At 41.5% G+C, this 21,371-nt stretch overlaps 1 protein-coding gene across 5 annotated transcripts in view; it reads left to right on the top strand.

Annotated features, from left to right (window-relative positions):
• Positions 1 to 21,371, top strand: part of GRIK2 (glutamate ionotropic receptor kainate type subunit 2) — a 439,072-nt gene that overhangs the window by 249,246 nt on the left and 168,455 nt on the right. For all 5 annotated transcript variants that reach the window (XM_053381545.1, XM_053381544.1, XM_053381541.1 and 2 more), the window contains exons 10-11: positions 2,854 to 2,967; positions 12,151 to 12,357. In XM_053381545.1, the coding sequence (XP_053237520.1) occupies positions 2,854 to 2,967; positions 12,151 to 12,357 (321 nt within the window). The remainder of the gene's footprint in view (positions 1 to 2,853; positions 2,968 to 12,150; positions 12,358 to 21,371) is intronic.

The raw sequence follows: 21,371 nt of genomic DNA on the forward strand, positions 1-21,371 counted from the left end.
TGGGCTCTCACTTGTGGGGTGCCTCAGGGTTCTGTCCTCTTCCCCATGCTTTTTAATATCTATATGAAGCCGCTGGGAGAGATCATCAGGGGGTTTGGACTGGGTGTTCATCAGTATGCAGATGACACCCAGCTCTACCTCTCCTTTAAATCAGAACCAGTGAAGGCGGTGAAGGTCCTGTATGAGTGCCTGGAGGCGGTTGGAGGATGGATGGCGGCTAACAGATTGAGGTTGAATCCTGACAAGACAGAAGTACTGTTTTTGGGGGACAAGGAGCGGGTTGGTGTGGGGGATTCCCTGGTCTTGAATGGGGTAACTGTGCCCCTGAAGGACCAGGTGCGCAGCCTGGGAGTCATTTTGGACTCACAGCTGTCCATGGAGGCGCAGGTTAACTCTGTGTCCAGGGCAGCTGTCTACCAGCTCCACCTGGTACGCAGGCTAAGACCCTACCTGCCCGCGAACTGTCTCGCCAGAGTGGTGCATGCTCTAGTTATCTCACGCTTGGACTACTGCAACGCGCTCTACGTGGGGCTACCTTTGAAGGTGACCCAGAAACTGCAATTAATCCAGAATGCGGCAGCTAGACTGGTGACTGGGAGTGGCCGCCGGGACCACATAACACCGGTTCTGAGAGAACTGCATTGGCTCCCAGTACGTTTCCGAGCACAATTCAAAGTGTTGGTGCTGACCTTTAAAGCCCTAAACAGCCTCGGTCCTGTATACCTGAAGGAGCGTCTCCACCCCCATCGTTCAGCCCGGACACTGAGATCCAGCGCCGAGGGCCTTCTGGCGGTTCCCTCATTGCGAGAAGTGAGGCTACAGGGAACCAGACAGAGGGCCTTCTCGGTAGTGGCGCCCGCCCTGTGGAACGCCCTCCCATCAGATGTCAAAGAGATAAATAATTACCAGACATTCAGAAGACATCTTAAGGCAGCCCTGTTCAGGGAAGTTTTTAATATGTAACGCTGTACTGTTTTTAACACTGATTGGGAGCCGCCCAGAGTGGCTGGGGAAACTCAGCCAGATGGGCGGGGTATAAATAATAAATTACTATTACTATTACACATGTATGTGCTCTTCTGAAAAATACTTCTTAAACCATTTTTAAAAGGCAAATAAAGCATACTAATGGATACTAGTTAATTAAAATAAGTGATTTCTGTTTTTTTAAAAAATCCTCAGACCTTATGGGCCTAAGCAAATAAAATTCAGCACACACCGTTATAAAGCAAAGGAAACATGTTTTAATTATACTACTTTGAAACCATTAGTATTTCATTTATTTATTACCAACAGTAGCCCTCTCCTAGCATTCTGTAACAGTGTATAATAAACAGCAGGAATGAGTATGCTAGCTCTGCTCACTTGTTCACCCTGCTGAAGTTAAGTGAAAAGTTAAACATTTCCATTTTCAATTACAAATTAAAAAGAGAATAACTAGTTATAAAGGAAGTTGAATTTTGAAAATTTATAAATCTTGCTGAATTTTCATTTTCAATTGCAATGGGCGAGTTTGCCATAAACCCACAAAGGTACTGTACTCTTGTTTACTGAGACCTTGCCCTGCTTTGCTTAAAAACAGTTAAATTTGTCATACAGTTTTCAGAATAATGATTTGCCAAACCTGTGTTAGATCAGGAAACATAGCACTACTTTCAAAATGTCCAGAATTCGGAAATAATTTTTATCACAAAATCCCAATGGCATAAATCCCTTGATAGGCTTATAACTGTTTACATTAAGGATATCTTATTTACTCTTACTTAATCTTCTGGGGCCTGTACATTTTTTTTCAGCATATATGACTGCCACTCTTGCTGGGATCAGTGTCTTTCTTTCTTTGTGCTTGTTCCCTTTCCTGTAGCCAGCTTGGCTGCCCTGTCAATGCCAACATGAACTAAGAAACTCTGCAGGGAATTGCAGGTCTTAAGTGACAATGTTTCATAGGAAGACATGCTGCTTTTTGTCCCTCAAACAAGAAGTCCTAAAGCACCCCTCTCCAATCTGGTGCTGGCCAGATGTTGTTGGATAGCAACTTTGATCAGCTCCAGCTAGCACTGCCAATGGGCAGGGGTAATGGGAATTTGATTCCCAACATCTGGAGCACTCCAGGTTAGCAAAGGCTGTCCTAAAGCATCAACAAACAATTATTGCTGCTCCGTGCAGAGTTCTAGAGGCGAGCTGTATCAGAAAACCCTGCGGAAGCCAGATTTCAAAAATTAAAGACTGACAGTTGAAAATTTTCACTAGTTAAAATACTAAAAGCTAGCAATTTCTTTTAACTTGTTATCTAGTTAATTCCTGGTGTGGATCAGATGTGGCAGCCAGGAATCTATCTATGCTTGGAACAATCCATCATTGTAACATGACAGAGAGGTGTAGGAGTTCCTACTTGAAAAAACTTCCTTGAATTTGGGAAATGGCCATGATGTTTCCACTGACCTCTGAAAATGTTAACCATGCTTGTAGAACGCAACATGTATTTGCTATATAACAATGGAAATTTCATTGTATCCGAAGAGAAAAGGACGGATCCATTTAAAGCAGAGAAAAGCAGGTGCATTGTAAATATACGTTCAGTGAGCTATCATTCTGCAGATGTGTACTTTTCTCAGAGGATAGATGTTTAGGTGGAAAATTAAGCACTCAGTACTCTGAACACCATTTTTTACTTTGCGAGACACATTTTGAAGCACAGTGAATAATATTTTAAGCAAGCTGCTTTTTCACAAATGGTAGCAGATATTGGACCAGAGGTGAATTATAAGTGTTAGCACATTTCACTTTTATTGTATATTGTTCTGTCCTAGTGACCTGAAAAGAACTCATATAAGTGCACATGCTGTTTTATAGATTGGAACGTGGGATCCTGCAAGTGGACTTAACATGACCGAGAACCAGAAAGGAAAACCAGCAAACATTACTGATTCCTTATCTAATCGTTCCCTAACTGTAACCACCATCTTGGTAAGTAATCATATGTGCAATTGTTTTCTAGAAATTCAGCTGAACGTTAAAACTGTGAAGAAAAGTCATATTACTTACAAAGCAATGACCAGTATGCAAATGTCTTTTACATTTATTTAGCAATTACTGTATAATGAATGATCTGAAATGTTAATTTAGTTATGGGATTTTTATGATAATGGCAATTCATTTTAAGTGCTATGATCTCAGCTGACTAATCATTTAGCTACCATTGTCGGTTTGGAGAAAGTAATATACATTGTGTGTGTGTGTGTGTGTGTGTGTGTGTGTGAGAGAGAGAGAGAGAGAGAGAGAGAGAGAGAGAATGCATGGTTTAGACTGAACTTGAAATCAATTCATCACCAGGATATTCTTTCCAAAAGCAATAAGTGAGACTTTTCAGCAGCATCCTACATAACCCTGTATGATTTATCCCCCCCCCCCCAATATGTGCTCTTTTCCATTGTGGGGAAAATGCCCATTACTCTCTTAAGAAAAAGAAGAATGCTGAACTCCCTTCCCCCCATTTTAGCTCTCATTTAAAGTAAATAATAATAATAATAATAATAATAATAATAATAAAAAATAGTAAGCTTTTATCAGTAAAGCTTCTTAGTCCTGATACTTTTAATTGCCCTCAGGGCAGGGATAAAGTAATGCAATATGTCTATTTGAGAACAGAAGATTTAATTGTCAGCATGAAATATCTTAGACAAGTCTCTTGCATCTCAATACTTTGCTAGATTAGCTTTTCCAGCACAATCCTTAAAAAAGAAAAACTACAGTAGGAGCATAAGACATAGTCTAGCCTACTTTGGCAGATAAAGAGGGAACCACAAAAGGTTCTTCAGCATCATAAATCATGAAGCGTCTGAGGAAGTTGGCTCTGTGCAAAGTTCTTTGCATTTTGTTGATGTTTGCTAAAGAGTTTTGGTAGGGTGGAGGCTCATATGATGACAATGAAGGAAAAACTGTGTGCATGATATGGCATTCTTCTGGCTCTGAATCATGGCTTTCAATTGTTGCTTAACTACTAATAGCTTCACTTCTATCATCTTTGCTGAGCAGCGTAAAATGGAACACCCCTTCATTTTTCATTTTACAGTGCTTTCTAATTTAGAAAAACATTGGCAGAGGAGCTCAGTTCTGTATTCTGCCCGCCCAGAATAAAGCTCTCTAGGATAACTGGGTTGGGGGGTGGGGAACCTCAAATCAAATGTGTTTCAGCTAATACTCACCGCTTTTCTAGTTAAATCCTTTTCAGACACCACAGGACCCGTTGCAAAGTGACCAAAAGGGTACAGAGGATTGTAAGGCTTATTATTTTTATTTCTGCTGTTTCTGCTTTAGCCAGTTTCACTGGGGTACTCTCAAACAAAAATATAACCCTTGAAGAGCAGCATGCTATAAATGCAGCCTGCCAACTGGAGAAGTCAAGGATCATATGGAACATCATGCAGCTGGCATTCCAGATGCATGCGAATGAAGATAATCAGTAGTGCTCTTTGCTAGATGCTACATTGCTGTGGTCTAAACCACTGAGCCTAGGGCTTGCTGATCGGAAGGTCACCGGTTCGAATCCCCACGATGGGGTGAGCTCCCACTGCTCGGTCCCAGCTCCTGCCAACCTAGCATTTCAAAAGCACATCAAAGTGCAAGTAGATAAATAGGGACCGCTCCAGCGGGAAGGTAAACGGCGTTTCCGTGTGCTGCTCTGGTTCGCCAGAAGCAGATTAGTCATGCTGGCCACATGACCCGGAAGCTGTCTGTGGACAAACGCCGGCTTCCTAGGCCCGTAAAGTGAGATGAGCGCCGCAACCCCAGAGTTGTCCGCGACTGGACTTAACTGCCAGGGGTCCCTTTACCTTACATTATTTACCTCAGCCTGCAGGACTAATGAGGACACCTCAGCCTGCAGCATGGGCCCTACTGTGTCACATGAGAACATTTTCCATGCCCAACTATAGCACATCTGGTTTCAAATGTGATCTAAAGTATGGTAAGTGGTAGAAATGTGGCTGCCAAGGAACAATCAAGAGCCTTAAATTGCTCTTGATTGTTCTTTGGCAAGGGAGGCTTTCTGTCAGCACAGCTCGTTTGATAGGCTGTGACAGCAAGCCCCACTGGCATTTGCTGCACTACAGAGTTCCTGGTCAGAAACTCCATTGTATAGCCGATCCCTGCCCAAAGCAGTCTTGCTTTAAGTGCCAGTCAGCTGATCAGCACAGACAGCAAGCTTACCACAGTGATCGACTGCACAAATGGAGTTCCCCTTCAGAAACATGGATTAGTAGCATACTGGGAGAACCCCAACTGGATGCCATGTCTTGATCTCGATGTCCTCTGACTGTATCAACAAACTAACACCTCCAAGCATCCACACATCCTCTATGCAGCTTTTAAAACAGAGCAAAAAACAACCAACCAAATAAAGAATCAGGCTTCCACTACACATATAAGCCTCAGACCTCTTATCACCTCAATGCCTTGATGTCATCCACACCCACCCTAGACAGCACTGCTGTGGTAACATCCACAATAGAAAAGGAACAAGTTTTATACCAGGAAGGGTCAACCCCAATACACCAGAGCCCTCTTACCAATAGTCCCTAGTGAGAAGGGCCAAGCAGTTAGGGATAATGGCAGTTGTAATCCAACAATATCTAGTAACCCAAGGTTGAGAAAGGTTACATCAAGGCAACCAAGGAGCACCTAAACCTCTGGTCAACCTTTGAATGACTTCTTGTGTCATTTCACTTTCATAAAGTGAATTAGAGCCCACAAAAATGTGTGCTGCAGTAGATTTTTTCATCTTTAAGATCCCATAAGATATTTTTTTAACCATTAAGCAGTTTCTCCTAGTTATCAACCAAAATCTGTCTTCAACTGAAATCTAAATGTACCCAGATTATTTGACCTTTCCATTTTATTTGGTTTGTGTTTCATATTGCACATCATTTTTATAGTGCACACATCTCAGTAATTTCTAATTTGTCCTAGCCTTCAGGCGCCAATATCCACACACAGTGTTAGCCATACTTGGTGAGACTGTTCATGTTACTGCTTCTAAATGGATTTCATTTAAAAGAAGAAGAAGAAGCACAGCCTAACCCTAGAAAAACACTTTTAAGCTGTTTTGATTTCAGTAAACATGAGCACAAATTTGTCACACCGAAATCAATGGGACTTAAAAGTGCTTAACCTGCTAATTGTAGCCACAGTTGTTTAATTAGACCCATGGCAATGAGAGACTAAGTGTGTATGAGCAGTTCATCTTGCTTTAAGTCTGCCCCTGGCCGGAGTCTCTTGTCAAGTGGCTAGCAGCATGTCAGAGTAAGACATTAAATTGTTTTGACTGACTGTATGAGTTTTTGGACAACTTTAGGTCTCTATCTTTCTGAAGTCCAAACTGCTAAATGTAAAAGCCCTTTGTGTACTCTTCATATCTGACATAAATGTTAATTAGATATGGCAGCCCTTTTAAATTCTCAAAGCCATAGTGAGCGGTAGATTTCTTTCTCTAAGATTGTAATCCGGATATCCATGGCTAACGTAAGGGTAAGTTCTGAACAAACATGGCTATAATTGTGCTTCAAATATGACCATCTTTCTTTTTTTCTTTTTTAACAGTACCACATTTCCACACTTAAAATGGAATAAAAACACTGCAGAATGTCTGCAATAAGAAAATACAGTGGTACCTTGGGTTAAGTACTTAATTCATTCAGGAGGTCCGTTCTTAACCTGAAGCACCACTTTAGCTAGTGGGGCCTCCTGCTGCTGCCGTGCCGCCGGAGCACGATTTCTGTTCTCATCCTGAAGCAAAGTTCTTAACCCGAGGTACTATTTCTGGGTTAGCGGAGTATGTAACCTGAAGCGTATGTAACCTGAAGTGTATGTAACCCGAGGTACCACTATATATTTAGTGAGTCATGGTTTCTTTAGAAATTCCATACTTACTAGATACTAATAATCAATTTGATTATCACATTAAAAAGAAAGCCTAAAGTAAAGTAAACCCTAAATGTGATCATCTGCTTCACAAGCAGGTTCCAGGTTGAATTCCCAGCCACTCCAGGTAGGGCTGGGAGAGACCCTTTCTGAAAACCCCAAGAGCCACTGATGGTCAGTGTGTAGACAGCACTGGGTTAGATGGACTAATGGTGTGACATAGGAACATGGGAAGCTGCTTTATACTAATGAGAGTAATTTTTACACCTGATCAGGGACATTCAACTGGGAGCCTCCCCAGGTCACTGCTGGAAAATCCAGTATGGGGAAAATGTCTCCTGCTTATTATAAAAATTAACCCAGTTACCCAAGTTCAATATGAGCAGACAAAGAAAAGGGGCACTTGAGAGTAAGGTTCCTTGTTGCTTTTAGCCCTGCAGTTAAGGAGTGAAGAGGTGTGGCCAACTACAGAGAGGGAGTAGAACAGCAGAAGCTGTAAAGCTATTGTGTTTGACGTCTCTTGTGTCAAAAGCTCAGCGAACATGTGTGGTTTGCTTATGGAAGTTTCTGTCTTTGTTCCACAAAACCAGGAACAACACAGTGCAGAGGCAGGCAGAGAAAAGGAAATGTAATTAGTGAAGATAAACACCAACTTAAAAGTATCTATGGGAAACGTGTGTGTGTGTATCTGTGTATCTATTTATAGATCTCCTACCTTCAGTATGCATAAAATTCAATCTGTTTGGATTATTGGTTAGAGATGCTACTATATTAATTTGAAGAAACCAGAGAACCTTTGGCTGTATTAAAACTATAATGTAAACAAGAAGTAGGCCATAAGGAATCACGCTAGTGTGGCATGCCATTGATCAAGAGTAATGTGGCTGACAATAGCAGAGAACAAATTCTGTTTAGAGTTCACTTTTTTAAAAAAAGTTGATATGAAATGATAAATAAAACTATTTACAGAATGTTAAGTTGATCAAGTCTTGTGTGCTTTGATCTTAGTGGATTCAACTTTTCACACATGCAGCACGATTAATTCTATAGGATTAAAACATCTTCAGGGTTTAAACGTTGAGGTAACCTATAAATAGATAAAGTTGGTTGCTTGGAGCATTGTCAGCTTTTAATATGAATGAATGCTTTGGAAGTTATTCTGAAGTAGGTTCTGTGACTCTAATGACTTTTTCAAAGAAATGTGGTCAGACATAACACTTGCGAGTGAGCTGATCTGGGATTGCTTCTGGTCTCTGTGCAACTCCACTGGGAGACAAAGTCAATATGAGCTGACATGACTAGGAGTTCTAAATAATTTATCTTTTCTGAAGTACTGGAGGGTGTTTGTGTATGAAGCATTCCTGGCTTGGTATATTACTGGCTCTCCACACATCTCATCTTTGCCTTAGAGCACCATGTTTTATATTGTATTGGGCTATAGGCCATTTTTCAAGACCCTTGAAATCTTTGCGTTGGAGCAGGGATTTTGCTCCCAGTGAATTCTTCACTTTTTGTCTGTTTGCTTGCTTGCTTCATGGCTTATATTTATGCAAAAGAGTAAAACTCCATGAGATTTATAGCCAGTGCGGTTTATCATTCTGGCAAGGCAAGCAGGAAAAGAAAGGAATTAGCTAAGTTACAACAATAGTTGCCGTTTGGATCTTGAGCAGTTTGCAAAGTGGGCCCTGTGAAAAAGAGCAACGGCTGGGTGAGTGTGAGACATGTAACCTGGACCTCCTGGTTAGACCAGCCTGCTGCTGGTTGTACTGAATCTAGGTCACAATCAGGATACCCAGGCCTATAAATATTGGGCTTTGCAAGTGGGTCTTCAGCAAAACCCAATGTGTGGCTGTCTGCTGGGAGAAGCTTGCCTAGGTGGGATGTGCAGGCAGAGTGCAACCCATGATCCTGTACAGTGGTACCTTGGATTACATACGCTTCAAGTTACATACGCTTCAGGTTACAGAATCTGCTAACCCAGAAATAGTACCTTGGGTTAAGAACTTTGCTTCAGGATGAGAACAGAAATCGTGTTTCGGCGGCGCGGCAGCAGCAGGAGGCTCCATTAGCTAAAGTGGTGCTTCAGGTTAAGAACAGTTTCAGGTTAAGAACAGACCTCCGGAACGAATTAAGTACTTAATCCGAGGTACCACTGTACTACATAGAAGCCCTGCACAGTTGAGTTCTCATCTGAACCATCCTCTACACTGCCCTACTTTATGTTCAGTTTTTTTGATATGTAAAATGGAAAAATCAACAAAAATTATTTATAAAAACAAATTTGTTACGACATAATATATTTCCTTTGCATCTAACCTGCTACTTGAGTATTTTTTCATTTCTGCTTTTAGCTATGGCTAGTTCAATACCCCTTTGATTGAAAGGATACCAGGGTAATGTACCCAACCCCACAAAATGAGCCAGTGTCAGAGGAGGAATTTAAAGCTAAATCTCCAGATTGTCTGGTATGCTTGTTTTTAAAGGTATAAACTGACAAGGAGATTCTTGCCAATCGACTTATTGAGGAAGAAAAACTGTGCAGGCAATATCCTATTCAAAGTATTATGAAGCTTTGGGGGGGGGGGTTAACTGTTAGCACCACCTCGTTGCACACCACAGCTTACTCTCACAGACTTGAGTAGAAGATATATGATTAAGAACTATAAGCTGCAGAAATAAATGGCATTAGCGTTCAATAGTGACCCTGCCTTCCCTATGCTTGTGTTTTAATAATCATCACAGTAGAAGATTCTGCTAGGGCTGCCATACGTCTGGATTTTCCCGGACAACTTTGGGGTTTGTCTAAAAAAAGGCTCAACAATTTGGGGGGTTTGCTATATTTTTTGAAATATGGCAACCCTAGACTCTGCTGGATCATGCCAAAGGCTCATCTAGTCCAGCATCCTGTTTCCACTGTAGCCAAACAAACACACACTTCTTAAGAACAGGAATGCAAAACATCCTCACTTCTTTCACATCTAAAAGGCACACACAAACCCAATCAAACACAAGTACTGAAAGTTGCAGCACACAGAAGCAACTCACCATTTCTCCTCCCAATCTCCCTTTCACATTTATATAAATACAAATGATTAAGTAAAAAAATTGATCTTATAGAAATATGCTCACACTATCTGCCTACTGTGGTTCTCTCTTATTGAATATTACCGTATTTTTTGCACTATAACACTCACTTTTTTCCTCCTAGAAAGTAAGGGGAAATGTCTGTGCGTGTTATGGAGGGAATGCCTACGGATGGCATGCCTACGGATTTTCCTCCTCTAAAAACTACGTGTGTGTTATGGTCGGGTGCGTGTTATAGAGCGAAAAATATGGTAATTTGAAAAAGGAAGCTGCTCAAAGTGGTAGCCACACCCCTTTCCTGGCAGGATAGGAATGTGCTCTATGGTGTGGCCTTAAGAGAACAGCTGTGAGTATGCTTGGACTGCTCTTCAAGGAATAGAAATGTTCTCAACTGGGCTGGAAAGCTAGCAGCCCTGTTACTTAATTTTCACATGGTTTTTCTGCACAGAGACACAGGGGAGAGCCCTCTTTACTATAGGTATACTTCTAGACTAGAACTGGGTGTGTGTTGCAGACACCTGATTGTCGAGAGAACAGCAGATTGACAGAAATGTTTGCAGAGCTTCTCCGAATTCAAATAAAAGTATAAAATCTGTGTGGGACAGGATGGATGCATTGGACTTCCTCTTCTTAAAGTGGTTGCCCCGTTAAAAGTTATTCCTGACCAACTGAGTACTCATTTGGAATCAGGATTATATTCTTCAATGCCTCGGAACACTGTATTTATTGAAAACAGTCCTGGAAAATCAGCAGAAATTCTGTATTTGTTTTACATTCTCAGTGCCTATGAAACAAATTACTAATGATCTGCCAATTGTTGGATGTGTTTGCCATTTCATGCATTACTTAATGGACTAAATATTTCTCTGGAGAGCTGCAAATGCATCATAACCTTCTCCTGGAAATTCAAAGAGATTAAAATGCTGGGTTGCGTGTGATCCTCAGTTTAATTTGTCCATAGGCTTCTTTTTTCATATAATGATGAAGCGTAAACTGATGGTGCAGAGCAGGAAATTGTGTGCATGAAAGACAGTGGGAGAACTGAAGGCTTTTTCAGTATTCTGAAATAATTTGAAAAAGCACTGGCATTCACAGCTTTAAGAATGTAAGCTACGTTTTAAGGGGAATCAGTGACCATATTTAAGATGATTCTAGGCTCTGTTGTAATAGAATATAGGTACCTAGGAAACTGTCTTATACCAAGTCATGTCAGTGTCCATATAACATAGGGTTGTCTACACCAACTGGTAGCGGCTCTCCAGAGTTTCATAGAGAAGTCGTTCCAGCTCCACCAAGAGAAACCAAAGATTGAACCTGAAACTTTATGCATGCAAAGAAGGGGTCTAACATTGAGCTATGGCCATTCCCCCAAACATGTGCTCTACCACTGAGCAATGGCTTTTGCCATGGTAAATACAGATTAAAATGTATTGAGCATTATCCAGCAAACTAGACTCAGCTAGTCACATGGCTAAGTTCCTGTAGAATGGAACTTATGGATAATGGCAAATTTTTGCAGAATTGACCCATTGGCTCCAGCAGTGATATTTATGACGGTGTACCACATAGGAATCCACTGGCGTGCATTTTTTCCAATTATGGGGTTTTGAATAACAACAACATCACTCAATTTCAGAGTAATCATAGTGTTAATATGTTCTCATCTTGAACCAGTTAATGCTGATTGCCAGCGGTGGAGCTTCATGCTCCGGCACTGGGGGGCAGAGATCAGGTGGGGGCGGGGGCTGGCGCGCCGCCCACAGGGGCATGGCACATGTCTTGGGGGTGTGGCACTCCTAGCGTGGACGAGGGAGCAGCCACGATGGCACCCCACCAGGATCGCACTGCCAGGGGCGGTGCGCTCCCCCCACACTCCTCTTTCTCCACCAGTGCTCATTGCCAAACTGTACAACTGGTGTCAATAACTAATTGATGAAAGAAATACATTTTAGCTGAAACTACTATAGCTATATCTACTTACTTTAAAAATGAATTATTGTGTGTATTCAGTGATAGTATCCGTATAACATGATCAAATCAAGCTTTCCAGATTTAGAATTATATCTTTAAAATGTATTTGCAATTCATTTTTTCTGAACTGCAGTGACTGAAGGGTCTCCCTTCCTCTCTACATTCATTTTTTTCCAGGAAGAGCCATATGTGATGTTCAAGAAGTCTGATAAACCTTTGTATGGGAATGATAGGTTTGAGGGATATTGCATCGACCTCCTCAGGGAACTATCAACTTTCCTTGGATTTACCTATGAGATAAGGCTGGTGGAAGATGGAAAATACGGAGCCCGGGATGATGCCAGCGGACAGTGGAATGGAATGGTTCGTGAACTGATTGATCATGTAAGTTGCTACTTAAAAGTTTCATCATCACAAATGACCACATTTTCATTTTGTCTCAGTAGAGCTTGTCAGGAGACTTGTGGAAGCTCACCCCAAATAAAAAGTTGATATTTACTAGTATCCAATTGCCATTGAGTTGTTTAGTGAATATTATTTGCAATTTCAGATAAATTAGACAAAGGTAGCAGACTTATCCCCTCTCTCCCTAACCTCCTCTTCCATCAAGAGTAAGAATGATTAATTGGAAATAAAGTAACGTATATAAATGGAAGAATATTTGGAAAATACTATTCTGGAATTCGCTACTTTGTGTGTGTGTGTGTGTGTGTGTGTGTGTGTGTGTGTGTGTGTGTAGAATGGGAGTTGTGCATGTTTGATCCAAATTAAACACCCACACACCCACACACCATAAAGAAAACTGCATTAGACATCTTCTTTCTGACACGTACATTCCAAATCTGATAACTTTTTGGTACTAGGTAAAGCCCTTTTAATTTCCCCAGGTCTTTTAGATCTCACAGTTTTAAGTCTGTCTTATGTGGTATTTTTCCCTGCTATGTTCCTATTTTTTGGGGGGGGGAGGGGTTATTTTATTTTTCTGCAAGGTGTGCTGAGAATCATTGTTTGTAAGAAGAGTGGGATAATAAATGCTGGAAAAAATCTTTTACATTTCATACTACATTTAAGTCTCTCTGGTGGTAAAGTGCACGAACACATATGGTATACACAGTGAACCTGTAGATGGAAGCTCAGGAGCAATCAAAACCCTCATTGTGATACCAGACTTGATTTTACATCTCAAAGGAATCCGTATATAACCTTTAAAATATGTAGTATTATCTTCCATTAGCATATACTGAGAAGAGCCCTGTCTTGTCCGTTTAAAGTATCAGCTAGGAAGTCTTAGACAGCAAGACAGAAATATCAATGCATGCTAAAACAGCAGGGTAATTCAATGTGAGTCAAAACAGATATCATTACAGGCAATTGTTTATAATTGACTAAGTCAGGCATCCCTTCATTTTATAGCTTTTAAAACATACTCTCTCAGTAGGTGGTGCCAATTGAATTTGGTCTCCTGGAAATGGAGTTTAGTCTCTTTGAAAATTATGCAATTGTCTCTGGCTTCTTTGTGTTTTGTCAAATTTGCATTTATTTTGGCAAACCGCTCAATAGCAAGACATCTGATCAAAGCCACTTGTAATAAAGCAAGTATTCTGAGGCCTGCTGCCATTTAACGCAACAAGAAAGGGAGACTGTTCTGTCATTCATGACTGTACTTCTTAGTTGGTAAGAATGGAGAACCTTGAGTAACTCGGGTGGTGCTGTGGTCTAAATCAATGAGCCTCTTGGGCTTGCCGATTGGAAGGTCAGCAGTTCAAATCCCTGCAATGGGGTGAGTTCCCGTTGCTCTGTCCCAGCTCCTGCCAACCTAGCAGTTTGAAAGCACTCCAGTGCAAGTAGATAAATAGGTACTACTGCGGAAGATAAATGGCATTTCCATGCTCTCTGGCACTCGTCATGGTGTCCAGTTGTGCCAGAAGCAGTTTAGTCATGCTGCCACATGACCTGGAAAGCTGTTTGTAGACAAACACTGGCTCCCTAAGCCTGAAAACGAGATGAGTGCTGCAACCCCATAGTCACCTTTGACTGGACTTAACCGTCCAGGGGTTCCTTACCTTTTTTTTTTTTTTTACCTTGAGTAAAAGCAGTTTATTATTGGGGCAGGGCAGTCAACTATATACCTAAGGCAAGGATGTGGAACCTGAGGCCCTTCATATGTTCTCGAGTTCCCATAATTTCTGACCCCTGACCATACTGGCTGGGGTTTATGGAAGTTGTAGTCCAACAACACCTAGAGGACCTCAGGTCTCAGAACCCTAGTCTAAGGGTTTGCATATCTTCCAGACTCTCTCTGTGTAATGGAGTTTGAGACCTCCTCCTTATGCTTCAGGTTGCCTTGTCCTTCCTTAAATATTAAACATTATTGATGTCCCTCATCGCCAAATACTGAAACTGAAACCAAGGAAGAAGCCTAGCAGTAATGTGGCTCCCATAAGAAGCTCCCCTGGCAGATATATGTACTTTAATATCCTAAATAGGGTCAAGCAGTTACATTCAAAACCACAGATTATATATTAGAAAAATTTAAAATAATATTTAGCATTAATAAACTGCATTGATGGCCCTGAGGAATTAGAACATACTGTATTTTTCGTCCCATAGGACGCTCCGTCCCATAGGACGCACTAGTTTTTTTGGGGGGAAATAAAGGAAATTCCCCCCCCTTTATTTCCCCCCCAAAACCAGGTCGGGGAAACCAAACCAGGTCGAGGAACAGCGGGATAGTGGCGCTGCGCCTCCCCGCTGTCCCCCGAGCTTGTGGGGCTGGCTGATCTCTGCCCGGCGCGCGGGCACTCTGCTTCAGGGCACCCGTGTGCGGGCGGCAGGCTGCTATCCACAGCGTAGGGAGCCCTGCAGGAACTCCCGCAGGGCTGCCTAGGCTGCGGATGTCTTCCTGAAGCCTGGAGAGCGAGAGGGGTCTAAGCTTCAGCGAAAGCCTGCATTCGCCCCATAGGATGCACCCAGATTTCCCCTTCATTTTTGGAGGGGAAAAAGTGCGTCCTATAGGGCGAAAAATACGGTGATTTACAATATTGTGTCCCCATTCTCTCTAGCTCAAGTGTTGCTAGTGATTTGTTTCTCTGGGTTTTGCTAAAAGGGGCAATCTTCCAGAATAGATTCCCCATTTTGAGAGCTTCAGACATAGTCCATTTCTGCATAAATCCATGAAAGCTCATTGAGGTGTCCCCTTAAATGAATGTGTACACCCACCCATTAAGGATCTCTCACCCTGCCCAGTTTAAGCAGTAACAACATGTTATATTGCAGATTGCTTTTAGAATTCCTTGCAAGTTTCAAAAGTGCCTTCTTGTCATGCAGTTACTGTTAAAGAGAGAGTGTTACCATCATACTCTTTTGGATTATGGCCCCAAAGTGCTGAGGCCCGAATTATATTCCATTGTATGGCATGAGCCTATATCTCTTGTATCTTTCCTGTACCTGTTGCATCGTCTTCCATAGCAGAGTCCCACTATTCCTGTTCAGATTATGCTGACCTAGTGTATCTTACCATTCTTTTCCCTCCTGAAAATAGACTGAAATAATCAAAACTGATGACCCTTAGTTTAGTCACATTTTGCGGGGGAAGGGGAACTTGAGGACTTTGTAGTCTATTATATGTGTAAATATTTCCCGAGTCAAGGGGAAGTACCTGAAGAGGGAACATCCTGTACAGGTGAGTGAGAGCAGGGTGGCAGTGTGGACGTGGAGGCTGAGGATTAAGCAGGGCTCCCTGTCCACTGTACTGAAATAAAGCTGTTCATGTTTGACTTTACCTGAAGTGCCAGGAGTCTATTTCTAAAGAAAGGCAGCCCTGCTGGGCAGCACCACATTGTATACACCTGTTGTCCTTCTTTCTGTCTTGCTCCCATGCACAAGGTTTATTTTCCTCTCTTTCACACAACCAGGAGACAAGGAAATATAGGTCGCCTTAAAGGAGCCTCTCTTTAGTTAAAAGATATATACAACTCAGCTGAAGGGCTAGACTGTGCAACCAATTTCTCACATTGGTGAGCACTTACACAAGTAATCCAATTGATTTATATCTAGCCCTGAAGTGGTTGCTTTAAGTCAAGGGATTGATTAATGAAGATGGTCATCAGTATAGCCTTCTGAGCCTCTGTGCCTAGCTAGCAAGCAATCTGTTTCTATTTGTCTCCATTCCAGTTTTCATTTTTTATTCACCCCTTTCGCTTCCCTATGACATTCCAAAGTGTGTGTGTGTGTGTATACAGACACATTTTCTCATTCTTCAATTAAACAAACTCTTAAGAATTGTAATATATAGTCCAGGAATAATCCTTTTAAATAAAGAGGGTGGGGGGTGCTACCAGATAAGGAGGTTTACCTGAATAATTTATTTTTTAAATTATTGTGTATTAGAAAGCACCCCCAGGTGCAAGTAGATAAATAGGGACCGCTTACTGGCGGGAAGGTAAACGGCGTTTCCGTGTGCTGTGCTGGCTCGCCAGATGCAGCTTTGTCACGCTGGCCACGTGACCCGGAAGTATCTCCGGACAGCGCTGGCCCCATGCCTCTTAAGTGAGATGGGCGCACAACCCCAGAGTCTGTCAAGACTGGCCCGTACGGGCAGGGGTACCTTTACCTTTTCCTTAAACACACTAGTGTTTATGATTATTTATTTTCCTATTGTGTGTAATCTGCATACTTAATGTTAGACATTTGAACAGTTGCTATGACAGGACAACATGCACCCACACACCCACAGACCCACCGTTGTAGGTTGAGTTTTAGGGTTGTGTTTTAGAAATGGAAAGGTGCAAAGCCTTTCCATTTATTTCTGTCTTGCTGAATTTCTGTCTTGTATCGCATCTTCAGAATGCTTATATGTGAAAACAAAATAGGATTCCTGCAGTAGGAATGTTTTTACCATTCACAAATTGTTGTTTTGCATTCCTTTTGAACAGACTAGCTATTGTACTTCATTCCTCATTATAAAGAACAGACTGTGCTGTTTGACAGGGTCCCCTCTTTGCAGTGTAGAATCTTGCAAAACAGCTAGGTTAGGTGTTTTGTAAAGGGAATAGAACAATAATATGTTTTGTTTTTAAGATGGAAATCTTTGCCCAAGAGTATCACTGCATTTGTTTTGTTTTTTAAGTTTTATTGAGGCTTTTCATAATAAGAGAGCACTGCATTTGGACAAACCTTGAGAAAACGTGTGTTTGCACAAATATTGAGAGAAATTTAAATCAAAAGTTACAAAGTGGTAAAAAAGAGAATTCCCTAGACGCCAAGACCCAGGTTTGGGGCAAGTACTCTTCGGTGAGAGAACCCCAGCAGAGATTTAAAAACACAAAATATGAGGCAAAATAAAGTGTGGAAATATAAGCTGTTAGGTCTTCAAAATATGCCTTTCTAATTTTTTTCCAAAGTTCCCCTTTTCCCATACCATAGAGAAAGACCACTTGAGCTTGGAGCAACCAAATCAAGTCTCTTTACACACACAGCTTCTCAGGTCGATTGAAGGAACAAAAGCTTGATTACCTAGTCCCTCCCAAGGTGAGGAAGAGTGACCCAGCTAAGCCTGGCAGGACAGCTTACTCTATGGAATTAACCCCTTCATGCATTAATTAGACTTAAGCATGTTGGTTATATGAGGCTGGTTATCCCACACAAAGGCTGTTTTTAAAACTTATTGAGAAAAATCACATGGTTTGGAATACTTGCCTCACCCAAACTGGATTCCTATTCGGTTTTTGGTAAATGAGTACTATTTATATAGGTTGCTTGCTTCCGAGGGTGCTCCCATGATTAATTTGAAAAGCTTCTCTGACTTTTTCCAATAGCCTGTCGTCTCGTCCAAGCACAGCATGTGTTGCCTTGACTCTGTCACACCTGCAGGTCTTGTTTAGCCCCTGAGCATTGTCACACACATATGCTGGGCAATGTGTCAAGCATTACATTGCTGACTGTACACTCTCTCTGGTAGAGCGGTAATGAGGTGTTCTCTCAGGATGTTATATTCAAGCTGGTTCATTGAAGTAAACATTTGGACATTTGACAAATACATCTGTGCTCAGATCAGAGGCAAAATGCACTGATCATGACACATCATACATTTTGTTCTCAGAGCAACTTCTATTAAATAAGTTGCAGTTTAGGTAAACAGACAAAATTCCTAATACTCCATCCATTTTCTGTTACGTATGCAGGGACTTTTGTTAATCCTTATGTTGTAATCCTCAGTACCTTGAGTAATTCCTTTGATAGAAAGTACCTTAGTACCTTAAAAAGAAGGAGCTTGCCATTTTGAGTCTATATGATTAAGTTTAAGTGTGTGGTGGCCAACCAACTCCAGGCATTCATAGATAAGGCTGATTTCCATTTCTGCCTGAGGTTACATGACCCTAAGACAGAAATGGAAGATGTGATCATGTTGATTCTCATGGCTTTGTCAGCAACCCTCTTAGATGCTTGGAGGAACTGGAAAACAGGGTGGCTACTTTGCACTATTCTAAACTATTGCAGGGACCAATCATCCAACTGTCTGGAATAGGCTGTTGTCACTATTACAATTATAGTGGCAACAATAGACAGGGATAGTGCCTGTAAGCTCTAGTAGGGACTAAGAAGCTAAACCAGTACCCAAATTTAAAACAGAATTGATGGTGGTGACCCATGTGATTGAGTGGATGTTTGCCTGCTCTAGACATTTATTTATTTATATTTCTTACCTGCCGTTCACAAGATCCCAGGGCAGGTTACAACAATAAAACAGGCATAACTGTTACAGAGCTATAAATGTGATTTAAATGTGTGGTGTGGATACGATGGGTGTGACCATCATATTGTAAGCTACCTCCTTCCCTGAGCCTTGGAATAGATCAGAATATGATTAGACACAAGTAAGTAGTCAAGTGGAAGGTCTCGATCCACAGAGTTTCCTAAAAGTGGAAAAATAGATGCAACAGGGCTGTTCAGGCTGCATAAGACATTCAAAGCTTTGTCTTAAGACCTGTTGAGATAGTATACCTGTGCCTGTACCACTTCAGACTGTAGATTTGGGGGAGGGAGCAAAAAATTTTGAATATATTTCTAGAACCCTTTCCTTTGACAGCCAGTTTTCTAGATGGTTTTTTTAAAAAGCAAACAAAAAAAACACCACTTACATGAAATCCAGGTCTAACTCAGTTCAGGCCTCTCTACAAACTCTTTCAAGGGCATTTAAATAGTTCTGAGAATAGTTGTTACCTGGCACATGAAGGACAGAGTGAGAGAAATAATTGAAATCTCTAATTTATTAGATGATAAGCTTTTAAAGGCATTTCCAGAGTCCTGTTCAGTATTGTGTTTTCACTTTGTCCTCAGATTTGTGCTTGTTTTTGTGCCTTTATTTTCTTATTTATTTCTTCATTTGTTGTTTGTTTTTAAACATCACAGGGATGTTCTAATTTAGCTCTTCCCTGATTTATGTTTTTAGCCCTTTGAAGACCATCTGTTCAGACTGCATTTTTATTTTGTGGCATACATTTATTTAGCATGTAGATTAAGCATTATTGTTTTATGCCTGAACCATTTCTCTTCACTTAAAGTAATTTCCGTTAATCATTATCAATTACATTTGATTAAGCTTTTTTGGCATACCTCCAGAGCTAGCCTTTCTGGAGCCATACATACGGATTCACAATATTTAATCATATTAGATGCACATAATTTATTTCCTCCCTATTTGTTCAGTCTTGGTCACTGCTTAACAAATAAACATTGGTTAGTACCAACATTGCTTCATATCATAGTGTACAGGTCACATTCAGAATTCAGTTGAATTCAATGGACTTGTGTTTATTCCATGGGTCTACTCAGACTATGCCTAACACTGAATATCACACTAGGTTAGTGTGCCTATTTCTTTCTCTTTTGCACCAGCAGCTTAACTGCTAGATTCTCATGTTTTTATTTTCTTTTTTCAAATGATTACAGCATGCTATCCCTTTTCTGTCCCCTATCCTCTCTCGCTCCTCTTGGCCATCCACAAGATAATTTATTGTGAAAATTTGTTATATGCCAGTAGAGACCACTGTGACTTCTGCATTGTTTGGTCTAATTGCTGAACCCATGAGACTTTGCACTAAACGCTCTGACCTTTTTATTTCCAATGCTATTAGCTGTGACCCAAATGAGCACATCAAGCATGACTTCTTTGTTTTGCCCTTATCACCCTGGTTTTGCTTCTGACAAGCTGAATCCATCTTCTACTGCAACACTCAGCTATTAAACTTCCTTTAAACAGCGCCAATGTAACTCTAGTGAAAAGTATATGTTTTATTTTTGTCTTTGAACTTTTGTGCTTCCTTACTGTTCTCAAAGGGACCCTCAAGTAATCACGACATGTATCAAACCTTGCCGGTTGACACATCAGTACCAGCCCAGTGTTTTATCATCAGCTGAAATCCAAATATAGACCAGTAGCTAGTCACTAGATGCTGTGCAAAGAGGAGGAGCCACACAATGACAATCCTTAGTGTTCTTTCCAAGGAACCATTTGGCCCTCTCCCCCATTCACCTAAATTATTATTATTATTATTATTATTATTATTATTATTATTATTATTTACTAAATGTATATACCTCCCCTCATCTGAAGATCACAGGGCAGTTTGCAACAGATCCTTGCCCATCCTGGCTAATAAAAGCAATGGCGGTGGGCTCTGCAGGGTGGTGAATGCCTTCCCAGGTGAGGGAGCCTTCCCAGTGAGGGAGTCTTCCCAGACCCGCTGAAAGAGGCGGTTATCAAACCGCTTCTTAAAAAACCATCTTTAGATGCTGCCAATATGGCCAACTATAGCCCAGTCTCAAATATTCCATTCTTAGGCAAGGTGATTGAGCGGGTGGTTGCAGAACAACTCCAGGCACGCCTGGAGGATGCGAACCATTTGGATCCCTTACAATCGGGATTCAGGCCTCATCATGGGACTGAAACTGCCTGGTTGATGATCTCCGGCGGGCTAGGGACAAAGGTGAGAGCTGTTTCCTAGTTCTGCTGGATCTCTCAGCAGCCTTTAATACAATCGACCATAACATCCTTCTGGACTGTCTAGAGGAGCTGGGAGCTGGGGGCACTGTTATACAGTGGTTTCGCTCCTTCCTCCTGGGCCATGTCCAGAAAGTGGGGGGGATGAGTGTTCAGATCCCTGGGCCCTCACTTGTGGGGTGCCTCAGGGTTCCGTCCTCTCCCCCATGCTTTTTAGCAACTACATGAAGCCGCTGGGAGAGATCATCAGGGGGTTTGGACTGGGTGTCCATCAATATGCTGATGATACCCAGCTCTACCTCTCTTTCAAATCAGAACCGATAAAGGTGGTGAAGGTCCTGTGTGAGTGTCTGGAGGCAGTTGGAGGATGGATGGCGGCTAATGGATTGAGGTTGAA

Source organism: Podarcis raffonei, chromosome 3, assembly GCF_027172205.1.
Source record: "Podarcis raffonei isolate rPodRaf1 chromosome 3, rPodRaf1.pri, whole genome shotgun sequence".
NCBI classification, from domain to species: Eukaryota; Metazoa; Chordata; class Lepidosauria; order Squamata; family Lacertidae; genus Podarcis; species Podarcis raffonei.